This window comes from Rhinopithecus roxellana, chromosome 21 (assembly GCF_007565055.1).
Source record: "Rhinopithecus roxellana isolate Shanxi Qingling chromosome 21, ASM756505v1, whole genome shotgun sequence".
Lineage (NCBI taxonomy): Eukaryota > Metazoa > Chordata > Mammalia > Primates > Cercopithecidae > Rhinopithecus > Rhinopithecus roxellana.
In genome coordinates, this window is record NC_044569.1 from 3,515,755 (window position 1) to 3,535,976 (window position 20,222).

A 20,222-nucleotide genomic window follows, 5' to 3' on the forward strand; every position below is an offset into this window, starting at 1 on the left:
ATCTTATCCATTCACAAACCTATGTCCACCTTTCCTAAACAATTCTTCTGTTGGCATTTCTCTTATCCCTACTCTTACAACTCCAGTTCCCACTGAGCTCTCAGTGTAGCTGTCTATTTCCTAGTAAAAACCACAAGTCAAAGTATCCAATAAATTCAAGATCTCTAACTTCAAATACCTTCCTAGAAGCAGAATTTTCAACTTCCAGTCTTTTCTTCCTTTATGGAAGCACCCTCTACTGGCTGTAGTTGGTATTGTAGCTCAGTTCTAGTTAATGCCCAACCCCCAAAGAAGCAACAGAGCTTCTTTTGTAATTATATGATCAGGGTATAAAGAGTGATATTATTTTTATTACAAAAATAGTTTCCAATCTCATATTACACCATGTTCCATTAATCTAATTACGTGTTTTATTCATTTATTTTGAGACAGGGCCTTGCTCTGTCGCCCAGGCTGGAATGCAGTGGCACAATCTTGGCTCATTGCAGCCTCCACCTCTTGTGCTCAGCCTCCCAAGTGACTGAAGCTACAGGCACGTACCACCATGCCTGACCAATTTGTGTGTGTGTGTGTGTGTGTGTGTGTGTGTGTGTGTGTTTGTAGAGACGGGGCTTCACCATGTTGCCCAGTCTGGTCTCCAACACCTGAGCCCAAGTGATCCACCCACCTTGACCTCCCAAAGTGTTGGGATTACAGGCATGAGCCACTGTGCCCAGCCTCTAATTACACATTTTAAGTTGTTGTATTTAGCCATGGAGTGATTTCCTTCCTGGTCACTGAGGCAGCACGTGAATGTTGGGGTGACGTTTACTGTTTCTATAAGTTGTACCAAAACATCTACTTAACATTTTACATTTGTGCCATTCCTTCACATAAAGACATATGGTACCCCCTCCCTACCAAATATTTATCTTACCCCACATATTTTATATTATTTAAATTGGGGCATCTCTTACACCCAAATTTATGCTTTTATGAAACTCTGTCTTTGATAATATAATAGATGCTAATGGGGGAAATAATGTACGTTCTGGTGAAAATTGTTCTAAGGTCAAATTTTCAGGATTGATCTATTTCATAATGTAGGCATTGTTTATAAGTCACAAAATAAGCCTATTTCTCTTTTTTTAGACAGAGTCTATCTCTGTCACCCAGGCTGGAGTGCAGTGGTTCGACCTTGGCTTACTGCAACCTCTACCTCCCAGGTTCAAGTGATTATCCTGCCTCAGCCTCCTGAGTAGCTAGGATTACAGGCATGTGTCACCACGCCCAGCTAATTTTTGTATTTTTAGTAAAGACTGAGTTTTGCCATGTTGGCCAGGCTGGTCTTGAATTCCTGACCTCAGGTGATCCACCCACATGATCCTCCCACCGTAGCTGGGATTACAGGCGTGAATCACTGTGCCCGACTTGGCTTTTTAGATTTGTTAAAAATTGCGACTGATTAGGGACAGTCCCAGATAGTGTTACCCCAGTGAATACCTTCATTCCATCTCTATCAATATCTGTTTCACATATTAAAATCTTATGAGATTTTGTTCTGTAACCTGGGAAAGAGAAAGAAATTTATTTTGGAGAAGAAAATCTGGGAAGAAAAGTGGGGAAAAAGAGTTGGGAAGAAAGAGGAAGAAAAAGCAAGCAGTGTTTAATATAATGATCTCCCTGGCTTAGATTTGAACTCCCCTGGAGAGAGGAATGATGACTCGAAGTTATGAAATTATTTTACAAACACACAAGTTGATAAAACCTTTCAAAAGACACTTTGTGATTCTCTTGGCATAACAGAGCTGCCTTAGTGACCAGATGTCACAAAGTGATACAGAACCAGAGAAAGTCATTTTCGTCCACGATGCAAGGAACCCAGCATTTTGACAACCCAGCTGGAAAGTGGAGCTCCCATGGAAGAAACGTGTCTTCTGGAGGCTGCGTAACCACTGTATTCTCCAGATGGGCACTGGCAGTGCCGGGGCTTCCCACCCAGAAGGTCCATGTGGTGGACAAGGACAAGCGACAACCAGAGCCACGACTCGAAAGAGGGAGGCTGCTTCAGGCTGACTTCCCTTGACAGACGGGTTTATGGACGCGTGCAAGAACCTCTCTTTGGGAACCGTCAGAAATGACAGGAGAGATACAAGAAAATCAACGTCTGGAAATCCGACAAAATGGGCTTAATTCATCGTGATTGTGTTTGTTTTTAAAAAAATAAATCTCTATCTATATGTGTACACATACATATTTTAAATACATATATTTAAATACATATTTAATATTGGTTTCATCTGATTAATATATCTGTATTTAAATATATATATCTGTATTTAAATACATATATGTATTTATTTAAATACACATATTTAAATACATATATCTGGATTTTATATATACATATATGTATTTAAATACACATATTATATATGTATATTTATTTAAATACATATGTGTATATATAAAATACATATATACACATATGTATTTAAATACATACATTTTATATATACATATATGTATTTAAATACATACATATTTAGATACATATATGTATTTTAAATACCTCATTAGGTATTTAAAGTGCATACAAATATAAAATAAATATAGGTATTTGAAATCTATATAAAAATATAAAAAACATATATGTATCTTAAATACCTAATGAGGTCTGGGATAGTTGGGCAATGTCTACTAGCTTAACTAACAGCGTCAGTGATAACCCTTATTATACATGGTAAGAAGTGAGTGTATAACATGGATAATTAGTACGTCCAGAGGAAATGGAGAGGGCGTAGAACCCATTCGAGCTTCTATATTCCAATTACTTCCGGGATTGCGTGGATAAATAACATGGCTGTAAACAGGGGAGAGGGGCTGAGAATATTTTAAAACCCATGTATGTAGCTTAACTGATTGGTTCGAGAAGTTACTAGGGCATTGATCAGGGTTAGCGGGGCGCTTGGCTGATTCCTTTTGCAAAGCACACGTTAGTTTTCACACTCGCATGTGAAACGTCTAAAGCCATATCAGAATTGAGACAGGAAATGAAAGGTGATAGAACCACAGCCCCCCACTCCAGCTCCGCTCTGCACAGCTGCTCTGCTTCTTCACACAGGCCGACTTCAATGGAAGCTCGATGCGTGCAGAACTGCCCAGGGACCTGGCCTCTTCACCTCTCATCACATTTTGAGGTGGGCAACACTAGCTTTTGAATCAGGAAGCAATTTGAAAATCAGTCATGTTTGGATCCCTCAGGCCTGGTTTCATCTGATTAATAAGCTCTGCTTTCAAAGCTCCCCCTGGACAGTCTCCCTCCCCATACCGACTCTCCAAGTGTCTGCAAGCCGACTCCTCGGCTCCCTTTTGAGCAGGTCCAGCAGTAGGAATCGGGCAGCCTTACCCAGAAGGACTAGCCCAGCATCGGCTGACCTTGCCAGGAGGAATTTCTCTCTCCAGCTTGAATTTCCTTCCTGCCTACCTTTAGGCCTTTACTGCTGGCCACGCTCCCCTTTGACCACCCAGAATAAATCTCCCCTGCATCCCTGGCAGCTGCTGATTTGGCTTTTCTCTTATTATTATTTTTTTAATTGAAAGTAAACCTTCAAAGTGGCCGAGCCACCTGAGAAGCTGGGCTGAGCGTGGCAGCTGGGCAGTGAACCTGAAACAGCGGCGCGGCGTTTCACCAGGTCCCCTCCCGCTCGGGGCAGAAATCATGCGGCTTTGTGGACTGCCAGGGCCGCTTAGCTTTCAATTTAGCTTTTGCATTAGAAAAAGGGAATATGGACATGGGTCAAATGATTGTGGAGTGATTTTGAAAGTAGCTATGTAACAGGCGAGAGATGGGGGCAGGGGGAGGGTTGATTTGCAGGCAGAATGCAAGTTTATTTATAAGAGAAATCTAGGGGTGTCTTTGTGCTTTCCTGTTAGACTATTGGAAGCACTCTGAAGAAGGAAATAAATTTTAAAAAGCATATTCAAATTTAACAATAAGTCTTTAACACCGGTAAGCGACAATGTACAGGATGGCACAGAGAGGGTCAAGATTGCTAGAGTTTTCTTTTAGGGTCTTCTCTTTAGTTACCTTGTCATTTTAAGCTGGTCACTTCAACTCTCTATATCTTCCCCCAACACATTTTATTTTTGTTTTGGAAAGTTTCAAATATTCAGAAAAGTTGAAAAAATAATATAACAACTTCATATCCACCACCTAGTTTCAACAATGGTTAACAGTTTTTTTTCCATATTTGCTCTGTTTTTATCTCTATGTGTACACACACACAGACATACATACACACACACACAGACACATTTGCTGAAACATTAGAAAGTAAGTTACAGGCAGCATGACAATGTACCCTTAATTAAATACCCCAGCATGCATTTCCTAATATGAACATTCTCCTTAATAACCCCAACACAATGATCACACCTAAGATAATGAAAAAGAATTCCCTAATAGCATCTGATATCCAGGCCGTATTAAAACTTCTCCAAGTGATTCAAAACTGTCTTTGGTAAGGGTTTTTTGTTTTGAACCAGGAGCCAATTAAGTTTCACCCATTACATTTGGTCGTTGTCTTTTTAATCTCTTGCTCTCTGATCTCTCATTGAGGTAGAACTTACATACAAGTGTATAACCTCAAATCTGTACCTTGATGAATTTTTACATACTTATGTAAAAATTGTGACCCCTATATGACCACCAACCAGGTTGATATGTGGAATATTTTCATTGCCCCAGAAGGTTGCCCCAAGCTGTTTCTCTTGGGGCAACCTCTGAATGCCACTGAATTGTACCCTTTAAAATGACTAAGATGGTAAATTTTGTTATGCATATTTTACCACAGTCAATATGACCTCTTCCCCATCTCCTAGAAGGGGCAAGGATATGAAACAACTGAACCTCCCAGATCCTTTGGCTGAAAGTGCAAATTGGTTGAACCACTTAGGAAAATTGTTGGCAGTATTTAAAACCCTTCAACAGATACTGATTCTATGAACCAGTAATTCCTCTCCTCACTCTACACCGCAGAGTTGCACATGCCATCAAAGACCCTTGCAAGAATGCTTACAACAGCTTTATTCACAATGTCCCCAAGCTGGAAAAGTCACAGATATCCATCAACAATAAAATAGATAACTGAATTGTGGCATATGTATATACAAAGGAATGCTACACAGTAACAGAAGGAAAGAGATATTGCATCTTGCAATAACATAGATGAATCTCAGACATGTTGAGGGAAAGAAGCTTGATACAAGAGCACAGACTGTATGAATCCTTGTAGGTGAAGGCCAAAAAGAGGCATAAACTATCATCGACTGTGACTGAAGTCTTTAGACTCCTTTAATTAATAATCACCGTGTTTTTTTCCCCCCCACAATATTTTCTCTTTGGAGAAAGTAGATGAGTTGTTTTGTAGAATATGCCACATTCTGGATTTGTCTGATTATTTTCTCATTGAACTTGACCCTTCACAACTGGGGACCCATGAGATAATTGAGGGGTATTGTCCTAAGGCACTTATTTTAGGTCATGAATTAACTTCTCTCCCACGCAACTAGAATGGTACTAGTTATGTTCTGTTCTTAGGAGAACTGACAATCATCACTCAACTCATTTTCTGTGGATCCATGGCTCAGCTGAGGAACTAGTTGAGAAAGGCTTACTGAAAGATATTAAGGCTCAATTAGAGTCAAGTCATTTTGGGCAAGATTATTTTACAGTTGGTACCGTTTACTTCCTACTGTATCATGCCGGGAGGCATTTAACATCAGGTTGTTAGACCATTAGTGATGTGGTTGTGGAGTTTGATCGTTTGGTTAAAGTGGTGACCACCTCCACCACTTCACTGTAAAGAATGTTCTCCTTAGTCTCCATGGTTTAACAACCTTATTTGTCAACATGCAGCACTCATAGGCCAGTATCTCCCACTTGATCGAATGGTTTATTCCCAGCAAATTTAACTGCAAAGTAAAATTCTTCAAAGAAAATTGTTATTTCACCTACAAGAGCTTCACTCTAAAGTGAGAGCTTCATATCATAAAAACACAACTGCAATAACACATTTACAATCTTTAAGATTTTTAGGTAACATCAAATGAATTCACTTCTTACTTGAGATAATCTGATAAACAACATTTATGACATTAAGACTGCTTAGATTTAGTGATTTTGCATTTATATACATTTGGTGGTGATAAATATTATGATAAAAATAGTGTTTAAATCCTTGGCAGAAACTAAATTAAAGATTTCATGTAGATACGTAGATCTTGGAGCTGGAAGAGATGTATTTCAAAGCATTCTGTAGTAGAAAAAATAACTCAACTCACTCTTGTACTCTAAATTAAAGGAGGGAAAGTGGTTTAAGCGTGATTATCAACAGATATCATGGGAAGAAAATCATTTAAAGTGACTTAGATGGGCTTTAGTGCATAATAATCACACCAATCCAGAAATTTCATGGAGAAAACCAAGGTTCACATCTCTGAGTAATCATAGCCAACCTACTCCAAGTCTTGACATGCTTGAGGCAGATTAAAGATGGACACAGATTGGTTGACAATCTTTCTTTCCAGAGATTGGGTCCATGTCTCCTTTCCTGGGAGATTGGTAGGCCCTGTAACTGCTTTGACTGAGAGCATACAGTACAGGCGAAGATGTGCGCGTTCTTGCACCCAAGTCTTTAAAGACTGGGAGCTACCTCTTCCTATCTTTTGAAACACCCACTTCTGGAACCTAGCCATTGTGCTGTATAGAAAGTCCCAGCAGCCCTGGGGAGGGGTCCATGTGGAGAAGAACTCAGACCCCTAACTCACATCCCTGACTGAGATCCCAGCTGATGGCTGGCACCAACTTGCCAGCCATGTGAGGGAACCATTCTTGGAAGTGGATCCTCTAGTCCTCGTTGGGCCACCTCAAATGATGCTTTGTGGAGCAGAGGTGGCCATCTCTGCCAAGCCCTGAACATAATTGCAGATTGTGGAGTAAAATAAACAAGTGTTCTTTTTCTTTCCTTTTCTTTCTTTTTTTTTTTTTTGAGACTGGGTCTCGCTCTGTTGTCCAGGCTGGAGTGAAGTGGCACGATCTCAGTTCACTGCAACTCTGCTTTCAAGGCTCAAGCGATTCTTGTAGTTCAGCCTCCCAGGTAGCTGGAATTATAAGCATGCACCACCATGGCTGGCTAATTTTTGTCTTTTTAGTAGAGATGGGGTCTCACCATATTGGCAAGGCTGGTCTTGAACTCCTGATCTAAAGTGATCTGCCCACCTTGGCCTCCCAAAGTGCTGGGATTACAGGTGGGAGCCACCATGACTGGCCAAAATGAGTATTATATCTTTACTACCTAAGTAATTTCTTAGGTAGTAAAAATAATGCAACAATCCTTATCTGTTATATGGTGATAAACCTACTTATCTTGTATACACAGAGAGGGTAAAATACAACAGCATATATAAAAGTGGTTTTCAAACTATAAAGCAATTCTATGCCAAAGTAAGGTGTAAGTCTCTGCAAAAATCAATAGACTAGAAGGATTCTGTAAATATTACTGATCTGAAATCGGCATATTGCTCTAATTTCCGTGGACCCCACCTCCTGAAGTTGGAAACAGAACCAGTCTCCCTTTTTTTTTTCCTGTGGTAAAATATGCATCACAAAATTTACCATCTTAGTCATTTTAAATGGTACAATTCAGTGGCATTCAGTACATTCACACTTTTGTGCAACCATCACCACCATCTACCTCCAGCCATCCAGTTCCTTTTCATAACAGGAAATACATCTTTGTAACAAGTATGATTTTCCATTCTAAACTTGAAGTGAAGCTAAATCATCTCAGCATCGTGCACGAGAATGATAATTTAAAGAATGAGACCAGGTACGCTAAAGACAGGTTTTCTGAGAGACTCTAAGGAATGGCAGCCCACTATCTGCAATGGAGTCTGAGAACACTCTTCTCCTTCTCAGAGCTGGTCCCGGTCCCTGAGAGCTTCAATTACTCATGTCAGCATGGAGATGGGGGAATATTTAGAGAGAAATGAGCTCTTATTAAAAAGGGCCAAGAGAGCAAGTTTTCAAAGCTAGAACACTCTAGCAAAACCATTTCATATATAAGCAGGCCCTCTGGAGTTAGCACACATATCTGCACCTGGACCCCACCTGGACATAATTAGTTTCCCTGAGCTCAGAGCAGAGCAAACACTAAAGAAAATGATGTCAAAAAATGGAGCAATCTGTCATGATCTGTGCTGCACAATTAAAGCAGTGTGCGTTCTGTAAGAATTATGTAACACAGATGACACAGTATTTAGATAGCCAGAACTGGAAAACCATCTGGTTATGTTCTGCTTTGTAACGATGATGTCTGTTTCTTGAATTGTGCTGTATGCCTTGGGATGGGTATCACAGAAAGAAAAGATGAAATGCTCTTGGTTGATCTGTAGGAAGATCTTTTATCTACTTGAAAATGAACACACTCTATGGTCAAATCTTTTAAAGTCCAAAAAAGTGGAATCCTCAGTGCGTAAGAATCAAAATGTAAAGCAGTCAAGGACTGAATAGACCCGCAAGTCACAGCTGCACGGTGGTTAGTGTGCCATGAAACAAATGGGAAATGTATTCTGCAGACAAATGTGAGCCATTTCTCTCTCTCTCCTCCTGGGCCCTAAATCCCTGAGCTAGCACCCCATCTCCTCTGCAGTGCGTTCATCTTATCAGACTCTACACCACAGTCCTCTTGCTACGAGCACACAGGTTGAAACTAGGTCAGTGTTCTCCTCACTAGATGATTTTAATATTAAGTCAGTGCTTATTGACCCACAATGGAGTGCCTAGAAATCCTAATTTCTTGGAATCACACAACAATCACTAGAAATAATTTATGAAGGAATCCAGAAAGATAGGTTCATGAGGCTGGGTGTGGTTGCTCACGTCTGTATTCTCAGCACTTTGAGAGGCTGAGGCAGGTGGATCACCTGATGTTGGGAGTTCAAGACCAGCCTGGCCAACATGGTGAAACCTTGTCTCTACTAAAAATATACAAATTAGCCAGGTGTGGTGATGGGCGCCTGTAATTCTACCTACCTAGGAGGCTGAGGGAGGAGAATCGCTTGAACATGGGAGGTGGAGGTTGCAGTGAGCTGAGATAGCGCCACTGCACTCCAGCCTGGGCGACAGAGTGAGACTCTACCTCAAATAAACAAAACAAAACAAAACAAAGGAAAGATAGGTTCGCAGTCAACGGTAAAGGTAAACTGATTATTAAAGTTCACTAAGGTGAGGCAGAGGGATTGGGGTGTGTGAGGCTGAGCTGCATTCATTGGGAAGCTCTCCTTCCCTTTCAGGGAGGGTACCTCACGCCCACCTCCACCACAGCACTGTTAACTGCCTGCCCTGGGGACTGCCTTCCTGAGGGCTCAGGTTCAGTTTCTGGGAGCATTGAATGGAACTGTTACTTCCCAGCCTCCAGCTAAGTGCTTCCACAGTCCTTATTCACAACTGTGGGAGAGAACTTGACCTCCAGTTCAGAGATAGTGGGATAGGTCGAAGAGAGAACACAAAGTTGATACAAGGCCAAACGATGGGACAGGACTTCAGGTGCTGGGACTTCCTGAGGGTGCTCTCCCTGGGAATCCCCCAGGAGTGAGGGCACCCAGAGAAGGACGGGAAGGAGCTGAGCAAATGAGGTCTCAGGTGGAGTCTACCTTGGCCGGCTGAGGGTGGAGGGCTGCGGAGAGGGTCTCTGGAACCCAAATCGGACTAAAAAGTTGTGCAACTTGGGCAAAGGAGTCAGGCTTTTGTACCCCAGAATTAGCCATTATCAAAAGGGGGTGGGGCACTCCCAGGGGGCCACATCACCTCCCAGGCTTACAGGTCAAGAAGCTGTGAGTTAGCGAAGACCGCAGGTGAGAGCCCTTACCAAGGGGCTGTGAGTGGGGCACCTAGCGAGTCCACCAAGGCCTTGCTGCCAGGGAGTGGGGACACCTGATGTGAGCCCAGATGTACTGATGTCACTATGCCCTCCCTGACCCTCCGTCCTCCCCAAGTCTCATTGTCCTGCTATCTTCACCAATCCTGCCTCTTCCAGCCCATGTCCCAGTAACTAACCCATCAATCCATGTTTGCTCAACAACTTAGAGGGGAGACAAATAAATCTGTGCTAAATAAAGGGACACATTTTGTGGGAATTTAGGAGAAAGAGAAATTAGTTCTAACTAGGAATCGGGGGTGTGTGACACAGAAACCAGGGATGGCCTCACAAAAGAGTTGCTTTTGAAAGTTGAGCAGGTGAGGAATGGGCAAAAGAGAATGTCAGGCTGGGAAAAGGCACATGGGCAGGAGAGACGGTGGCATATTTGGGAAATGATCAATAAACCTCGAGGCTTAGTTTCAGATATTTGGTAGCACACTCTGGGAGATGGGCCTGCAGGCATTGCCTGGGTCAGATCATGGAAACTTGCAACGTATTAAGGGATTAAAAGGTCATTCTTTTTTTTTTTGAAACAGAGTCTCACTCTGTCCCCCAGGCTAGAATGCAGTGGTACCATCTCAGCTCACTGCAAGTTCCACCTCTTGGGGTTCAAACAACTCTCCTGCCTCAACCGTCTGAGCAGCTGGGATTACAGGCACCTGCCACCATGCTCAGGTAACTTTTGTATTTTTGGTGGACATGGGGTTTCACCATGTTGGCCAGGCTGGTCTTGAGCTCCTGACCTTAATCTGCCTGCCTCGGCCTCCCAAAGTGCTGAGATTACAAGTGTGAGCCACTGCACCTGGTCTAAAAGGTCATTCTTTTTAAAAAATACACTTTTATTCTTAAGCTTTTCTATATTTTCAAATTCTCTGCAAATTGAAAGAAAGAGAAATGTACATTTACGTTATAATTGAGTGAAGGTAGATGGTTGACTCTCATAGGTGTTAGTTCAGAACAGTTAAGAAGGCTTCTTCTGTACCAGAAGTGAGGCTCAAGCAGGAGTTTATTCTGAGTCAGTGGAAAGCATGCAGACCTTCCAGAAGGGAATGATGTAGTTGGAAAGCATTTTTAGATATTGTGTGGCGGTCGTTTGAACAAAAAACTGGAGAGATGGGGGATGGACGCCTGGGAGTACATTTTTTCAAGCAAGACATCACAGAGGGTGAGGCCCAGTGACACAGATGACAGATATTCAAAGATGGAGTAAAAGAGGTTTGGTGACGGGATATAAGCAATGAAACAGGAAGAATCGAATTTGGGTCTGACATTTCCTGATGCAAGATCAGGAGGATGTTGGCACCATGGCTTAGTGGGGAAACTAGGACCAATTCTGGAGGTATATTAGCATGATGAATTTAGTTTTAGATGGGTTGTGTATGACATAGGGCTAGCAATTCAAAGTGAAGATGTCTAAAGAAAGATGGAAGTGACTCAACTCTGAAGTTCTGAACATGATCAGCCATAAGTGAGGCATGAGGAACACCTAGGAACAGAAGAACAGACAGATTGACTGCAGAGAAGACACAGAGCCAAGCAGGCTGTGGCCTGCAGCCCAAACCCTGTGGAATCCCTACATTCAAGGACCAGGTTGAAGAGAAGCCATTGACAGGAACTGAGATGAAGTAGTGTTCTGGAAGTCAAGTGAGGAGGAGGATTGAGGAAGAGGTTGGTTAAAATTCTGTAAGTGAAGTATGGAGTGTGACTAGCACTGCCAGGTAAATTATAGAAAGCCTGGTTCAATTTAAATTTCAGATAAACAATGAAATTTTTTTTTAGTGTAAGTGGCATGCAATATTTGGGACATACTTACGCTGAGGATACTCTAATATTGCATGGGACATACTTATGAAAAAAATATTGACAAACACAATAAAATAATGAATAAAAATTGTTTATCTTAAAGTCAAATTTAACTGGGCATCCTGCATTTTTGTTTGTTGAATCTGACGATCCTAACTATGACTTGAATTGAAGGATGTCTTTAGTGAACTTGGTAGAGTGTTTCAGTGAGCTCGGTTCACCCAGCCCCCTTTGTACTTATGAACAAGATGACAGGAGCCTTACAACAGGGTCCTGACTTATCACTAGTCAACTCCAGGTGCTGTCCCCAGTATGCCTGTCTACATTTCTTTCTCTATTTTGCTGCATCTTTCCCCCTAATGCCATCATAGCCATTCTGAGTTCATGGCTTCACTGGTCTTCCTTCTTGGTTTCTAGACCCCATTCAGCCCTGCACAGTCCTCTTTTGCTCCATGTTCCCTGTTCCAGGGGGATTGCCCAGTGGAAACACCAGACTGCAAAGCTTTAAGAAGTCTGTATGAGATGAGCAACTGGAAAATGTTCTTTGTGAAGAACTTGTGTGGTGAAGAGCTGGAATAGCGGCTTGAGGGACAGAAGCTAGTTGAGAAAACTCAGGATGTTTGTGGCTTTAGAGGGAAGAGATAAGGGAGAAAGGATGACGAAGCTGGTGGGGGCCTAGCACCTGAGAAGAGTGGAGGCAATGAGGAGAAAGGAGTTTTGAAGGAGAGGGGGTACCTCCTCCAGACAGCAGGAGAGGAGGCAGGGAGAGAAGGAAGATAAAGACACATTTTGATGGGGAAGAGAGAGTTTTTTTTTTTGAGACAGAGTCTTGCTCTGTCACCCAGGCTGGAATACAGTGACTTGATCTTGGCTCACTGCAACCTCTGCCTCCCGGGTTCAAGCGATTCTCCTGCCTCAGCCTCCTGAGTAGCTGGGATTACAGGTGCGCACCACCACTCCCAGGTAATTTTGAATTTTTAGTAGAGACAGGGTTTCATCATGTTGGCCAGTCTGGTCTCGAACTCCTGACCCCAAGAGATCCGCCCTCCTCAGCCTCTCAGAGTGCTAGGATTACAGGCATGAGCTACTGTGCTCGACCAGGAAGAGAAAGATTTGAGGAGCCCACGTGAATTGCTTTTCTCAGTGATAGGGAAATCATTATTGGCTCTGATAATGGGTTGGTGTGGGGTTGGGAGTTTGTAAAGGTGCACATATTTTGATTCTTCCTAGCCCCATTTCAGAGCTACTGCTTAAGAATCTGCTCTGGTATTCATCTTCAACTTTGGGAAACTTCCTTATACATATAAAATACATTAACTGTAAGGTACTCATACTTTATTGCCACCTGTGGGTGACTCCCCAGTGCACTTGACGTTGTCCCTGAACAGGAACCAATGAGCATACTTGCAAGTGGGAAGGATCTGTTTGACCTTAGGGTCCCCAGTGCCCTCTGAACATTTCAGGGCATAATATGAGGACCACTGAAAAATGTCCGTTATTAAAGTGGACCTACATTAAGTTCCTTGAAATGTGGTGGTGTCAATTTATTTTCAAATCCAAAATGGGGCCGGGCGCAGTGGCTCACGCCTGTAATCCCAGAACTTTGGGAGGCCAAAGTGGTCGGATTACCTGAGGTCAGGGGTTCGAGACCGGCCTGGCCAATATGGTAAAACCCCGTGTCTACAAAAAAATACAAAAGTTAGCTGGGCGAAGTGGCTCATGTCCGAAGTCCCAGCTACTCAGGGGGCTGAGGTGGGAGGATCACTTGAGCCGAAGGGCAGAGGTTGCAGTGACACCAACATCGTGCCAGTGTACTCCAGCCTTTTCTTTTTTTTTTTAAAGGTTAAAATGTAAGATTTCATGTTATATATATTTTACTACAATTTTTAAAAATACTGTAATATACCAAACCCATTGAATTGTACACTTTAAATGGGGGAATTGCATGGTTTGTGAATTATATCTCAAAGTTGCTTATATCTTAGGGACACTTTTCCTTAACTCTGTATTCAGGCCATAGGCACCATGAAAAACCAGTTGAACTGGAAAAATAATCAAGTGTGAATTATTGGGGGGAGGGAGATAAATACAGCTGAAGAGATTCAGACAATTAACTCAGAACCTCAACATGCTTAAGAGGCTGAAGGCCATGGGCTATGGCAGAGGGAGACTGCAGAGTTCAGAACTGCACGAGCCCAGGAGCTATGGCAGAGGGAGACTGCAGAGTTCAGAATTGCATGAGCCCAGGAGCTGTGCACAGGGTTATTGTACTGGAAGGCTGTTTATGCTAGCCTAAAGCTCTTCAGAGACAAGTCACCATGTGTAACAAATTAAATAGGTTTTGATTTGAGGCTAAGGATGGCCACATTTTGGGTATCAACCTGACCTTTCGCTGGCCTGGAGAACAGCAATGTGAATCTGAGTTGAATCAGATGGGCCGTTCCATCCTGCTCTTCTGAGTGAGGGTGTGTTTGGAATGGTGGGTGATTGATTTTTTTTGAAATGTGCATTTGGAGTTCCAGGAGTGGTCATCCAGAGTGCCCACAATGTCACTGGAGAAGACAAAACCATTCATCCATTCAGCAGCCGCACAAAGCAGCCTACACCAAGAAAACAACAATACATCCCCCCAAACAGATCCAACAGCTGCTCATCAATCTGGTGCAAGCTGCAGGTTGCCTGACTAAATTACTGTCGAATAGGCAGACGAGCACAATTTGTCAGTCAGCATTGAGTTTAAATGAGCAGAGATGCACATAAAGCCAGCAATGCAATTGTAATTAAGAATTATAGGCATCAAGTTTCAATGAGTGCTTTCTTAAGGTAGCAGTGACCTAGCTCTAAGGAGCACATGGGAAATCCAGAGCAGAACTGATCTCAGGGAATGGTCTACCCTCTACAATTGAAGCAATTCTTCGTGTATGAAAGCGACGTGTAAATGATGGAGAATGTACGAGAGCTCAGGCTCTAGTTTTCCTATTTGCTTTAAAAAAAAATGTATGCAGCTGGGCATGGTGGTCCACACCTGCAATCCCAGCACTTTGGGAGGCCGAGGCAGGCGGCCCACTTGAGGTTAGGAGTTCGAGACCAGCCTGGCCAATATGGGAAAACTCTGTCTCTACTAAAAATACAAAAATTAGCTGGGTGTGGTGGTGCATGCCTGTAGTCCCAGCTACTTGGGAGGCTAAGGTGGGAGGATCACTTGAACCCAGGAGGCAGAGGCTGCAGTGAGCCGAGATTGCGCCACTGCACTCCAGCCTGGGCAACAGAGTGAGACTCTGTCTCAAAATTATATCAGATATATTAAAGAGTGAATAATAATAACAATAATAATAATAAAGTGAAGTGATGCTTCTGAACACACCACCTAGATTAAGAAAAAGAACTTATTATTTTTTTTTTTTTGTTTGTTTTTTTTGAGTCGGAGTCTCGCTGTTGCCCAGACTGGAGTACAGTGGTGTGATCTCGGCTCACTGCAAGCTCCACCTCCTGAATTCACACCATTCTCCTGCCTCAGCCTCCCGAGTAGCTGGGACTACAGGTGCCCACCACCATGCTGGGCTAACTTTTTGTATTTTTTTTTTTTGGTAGAGACCGGGTTTCACTGTGTTAGCCAGGATGGTCTTGATCTCCTGACCTCGTGATCTGCCCGCCTTGGCCTCCCAAAGGGCTGGGATTACAGGTGTGAGCCACTGCGTCTGGCCGTGTTGATTTGTTTTAATGGTGGTTGCAATACCTGTGAGAAGTGACATCCACCTGGATGCTGACTTGAATGGAATTTCGTAACTGTTGGGTACTGACCATGAGTTGGTGTGGGGGCATACAAGGTTGAACAAGACATAGGCTTGCCTCATAGTGTCTGCAGCCTGGAAGGGGGAAGAAAGTGACAACACAAATAGTTCTGCGTCTCAGGAATTCGTGGGAAGAGGAGAGGTGTCACAAGACAGGTGTGCAGTGCTGCAGAGGTTTGGAGAGGTTGGATCAGGTTGGGGTGTGGAGGGCGGGGAGGGAAGGAGTTCAGAGAACATTTCCTGAAGAAGGTAGTATCTGAGCTGCCATTAAAGGTGAGCAGAAGCTGCATAAGCTGAGAAAGGGTGGGAAAGAGGGCGTTTCCAGTGGAGGGGCTTAGAGCAAGCAAAGACAACAAACCCTCAGGCCTGTAAAAGAAACAATAAATTAATTTGTCTAGAACGTAAGAGCAGTGGAATATGAGATTCAACGACTGTCCTAGCTCTTTTTGAAAATTTTGCTTTCAACATAGTTACTTAATAGCTGCAATCTAGAAACAACCCAAATATTCATTAACAGAAGACAGGATAAACAAATTGTGGCATATCCAGACAATAGAATGCTACTGAACAATTAAAAAAATTATAGACACAACATCAACAAACCTAAAAATAAGTATGTGTCATGAATGAAACCAGAAAAAAGAATAAATACTTCATGATTTCATTTATAAGAAAATTCTAGATAAGGCACAAACTAAGCTACAGTTAATCAGTAGTTTCCAGGGGATTCATCAGTAGTGCAGAGAGAAGAGGATTATAAGAGACGAGGTAATGTGTTGGGTGATGGATATGTTCATTATCACAGCTATAGAGATGGTTTGAAATATATGTACATGAAAAATATATCAAACTGTATATTTGCAACATGAGTTTTATTGCATGTCAATTATACCACAATAAAGAGTTTATAAAAGCGTTCTACTTAAAAATACATATCCACTTCTTTTAGAAAACCAGAAGTTTTGGCAACCGTATGTTGATTCTGCCATCTCTGGCCTGATTCCTTGGGAGGGGTTAACATTTTGCGGTGGTGGCAAAAGTCAGCAGGCAATGAAGGCTATTTCCATCTGAGTCACCAGAAAGAGTGGCTAGGTCATAAGCCACATTGCTGGACTCTATCTACGTCCCTGTAATCTCCACTCTTTCACCTGCGCAACAATGGTTTAGAGGTGAATAGACCATAAAGACTATAGAAATCCAATAATCTTTAATGCATTTGCTCTGTCAGTGACATTTGCTATAGGAGAGAGAGAGATTTGGAAGTTATAATTTGTATACCCTGATTCTGCACAGCCTTAGTCTCTGAAAATGTGTGAATGCATATTTGGAAGGGACACATTCTGCCCAGTTTACTGCAATATCCTCACTCCCTATTAATTACACCCAGTGATTAGGCCCACAATGCCTTTTAAACTTTCCCAGCAGGCCTTGTACAACAATCCAAATCAGGCTTCTCATTGTGAATTGCTTGGTGCTGGAAGAAGCCAGAGCTGACCAGGTAGCCTTTTCCAACCTTGCTTCATGGAAATGGCATCTGTTGAGTGTGAACTCTGTGGCTCTTCAACAAGATGACCCTACCCTTGTTTTTTCAGAAAGGTCTCTCTCCACTGTGCCCCTTCTGGGGCTGATGAAGGTTTGCACTGAAATTAAAGCTTCTCCCTCACGGCCCACACATGTGCAGTTTCTGTGTAGGGTGTGTTCCACAGTGCTCAGCTGGCTGTAGCATGTCTTTTGGGACCCAGCCACCCGCATCACAATGGAGGGCCTTCTGAGTGGAAGCACCGGCCTTGGGAGACCTGACTTGCTTAAAAGGTACCTCCTTATCCTCTACTCCATGCCCACACTCCTCTGCAAATGGTTTTCACTAGTCCTTGGATGTTGGTGACATTAGATGTCTCCAGTCTCCGGAAAACCGAACTGCAACAGAGGAACTGGTGTTAGAGATGTTTCAGGTTATGTGTACCTCACATAACACATTAAATGCAGGCCAGCGGTGAAGAGCAATGCCCAGATGGGGGTCATGCCTCTACCGTCAGGCACCCAGGACTCCTGGAGCTGCTCCACTTGGGCAACTCCATGGGATCTGAAAGATGCAAGTCTTGGGGGAAAGACAGTGCTGGAGAATGGCCATCCTCCACCGAGGGCAACCCTGTGAGGCCACAGTTACAAAGTTCTCATGCATCACATGGCAGTACAGGAGTGTCTAAGGCTCATCAAGGAGTCTCCACTCCTCCTCCTCCTCCTTCACCCCCACAATCTGTTCTCCACTCTGAATTCTGGGAGATTCTGTTATGTTAATATATGGGTCAGATCACTTCCCAAATCCAAAGTCCCACAACTCAGAATAGAGACCCAAATGCTTGCCCTGCAGTTCTGGACCTGAGTCCTGCCCCACTACTGGATAATTTATAAAGGAAAGCCGTTTAATTGACTCACAGTTCAGCATGGCTGGGGAGGCCTCAGAAAACTTACAATCATGGCAGAAGGGGAAGCAAGCATGTCCTTCTTCACATGGTGGCAGCAAGGAGAAGTGCAGAGCAAAAGGGGGAAAAGTACTTTATAAAACTATCAGGTCTCGTGAGAACTAACTCACTATAACGAGAACAGGATGGGGGAAACCACCCCCATGATGCAATTATCTCCACCTGGCCCCACTCATGACATGTGGGGATTATGGAAACTACAATTCAAGATGAGAGTTGGGTGAGGATGCAGCCAAGCCATATCACTCTCCCTTGTATAGGGGTGGAGAGATCATGTGGCTGGGGTTCTGGACGGGTGTGGGTCTGGGGCACAATCCCCTCACTTGTGAGTCCATCTGCATTGCCACTGGTTGGACTCTATCAAATGAGTGGGACCCAGAGGTGAAAACAGGGTGGATCCCTCGGGCTCATTCCGCTGACTACTCCCACCCTTCCTGGGCAAGTGACCTCCACTGAGTGTTGTTCCCTGAGCCTCTGTCATCCCTGTGTAAAATGAGCAAAAGGATTAGAGATCCTGTTTCTGGATACTGTGGAAACAGAAGATGGGTGCAGAGGCCCTGGAGGGCATGGGCCTGGCTGGGATCATGGCTCCTACTAAGGCGCAGAGGGGGTCCTGTTCTCTTCCTGATTCTACTGAGCTCATTTTATGTATTTATGCATTTATTTTTATTTTTTGAGACAGGGTCTCATCCAGGCTGGAGTGCAGTGGCATGATCATGGCTCACCGCAACCTTGACCTCCCAGACTCAAGCTACCCTCCTGCCTCAGCCTCCCAAGTATCTGGGACAAAAGGTATGCATCACATCTGGCAAATTTTTTAGTTTTTTGTAGAGATGTGGGGGCAGTCTCAGTTGTTCCCTCATCTCTACAAAAAATAAAAAAATTAACCACGCGTAGTCTCAGCCTGTGTTGCTCAGGCTGGTCTTGAACTCCTGAGCTCAGAGCTCAAACAATCCTCCCAACTCAGCCTCCCAAAGTGCTGGGATAACAGGCATGAGCCACCGGGCCTGGCCTTGAGCTCACTTCTTTTAAGATTCCCATTTCACTGGAAAACGTTCCATCCACAAGGGGCTAACTTTCCTTATTACCTAAAGACTCAGGTCGAACACACCCAGACTCAATCTTATATAGGAGGGTGTGAGAGGGAAAATAGTTGGTTTTGGCCATTCACTATCCATTCTGTCTTCCTAACAGTACCCCACATTTATTTGGGCAAATACCTCTTCACCAATATGAGCCTATGCAATATACTAAGGGGTTGACTCCAGTTGTTAGCTTCTAGTCATAGTTGATTGGTTCATTAAAGGCAAGTTATCTGGTTAGGCCCCATGAGAGCAAGACCCAGGGCTTTGGAGACTGTTAAGGAAGCTGAATAATTTTCCCCAGCTGGTTATAAAGCTGAGGGAAGGTAAAGGCTAGAGCTGCTGCAGCCACCTTGTGATCATGGGAAGACCCTGGCTCAGAATGAAGTCAACACATTGAGGCAGGGGTCAAAATTCAAAGTATTTAATAAGGATATGCCACAGGCACTAATCAGTCAGGATGTACACAAGCTGGTATACAGTCCTGGGACTCTGTCTGTAGGAACTCATAGCTTTTGAAAAAAAAATGTTTTATTTGTGATATATTATCTCAAATAAAAATACTATCATGTAATGATATACCTATCAGTTTTATCTTTATATAACCTTGCCACATTGCTCCTAAAATATTTACAATAATTGCTTAATATTATCTAAAACCAAGATTATCTCCAGTTTTCCCCATTTGTTTCAAAAAATTTAAAAAAATAGTTTGTTTGCTTGAATCAATATTTAAACAAAGTTATGGTATTTTATTGCTAATAAAAAGGACTCCTTATTCTGGAAACTGATAGAAACAACAGTTTCTAACATGCATGAAGTTATGGGTTCAAATCTTTGCTCCTCCATTAGCTGTGATCTCAGACAATCCACTTACCCTTTTAATTTGCCTCAGTAATACCTAACAGTAATGCCTGTTGGGAAGATTTTGTGAAATGGTGTATGCATAGACCAAAATCATCACAGCCTGTGTGAGTAAATAATGTTACTTTGTATGATGGTTAATTTTTGTGTAAACTTGACTGGGCCATGGGATGCCTAGATATTTGGACAGACACTATTCTGGGTGTCTTTTTTTTTTTTTTTTCAGGCAGAGTCTCA

At 43.0% G+C, this 20,222-nt stretch overlaps 1 protein-coding gene across 1 annotated transcript in view; it reads right to left on the reverse strand.

The window, feature by feature from the left end:
- Positions 1 to 15,569, reverse strand: part of LOC104678033 (histamine H4 receptor) — a 29,540-nt gene extending 13,971 nt beyond the window's left edge. Inside the window, 3 exon segments of the mRNA XM_030926177.1 lie at positions 13,111 to 13,246; positions 14,311 to 14,365; positions 15,502 to 15,569. Coding sequence (XP_030782037.1) covers positions 13,111 to 13,246; positions 14,311 to 14,365; positions 15,502 to 15,569 — 259 coding nt within the window.
- Between the last annotated feature and the right edge of the window lie 4,653 nt (positions 15,570 to 20,222).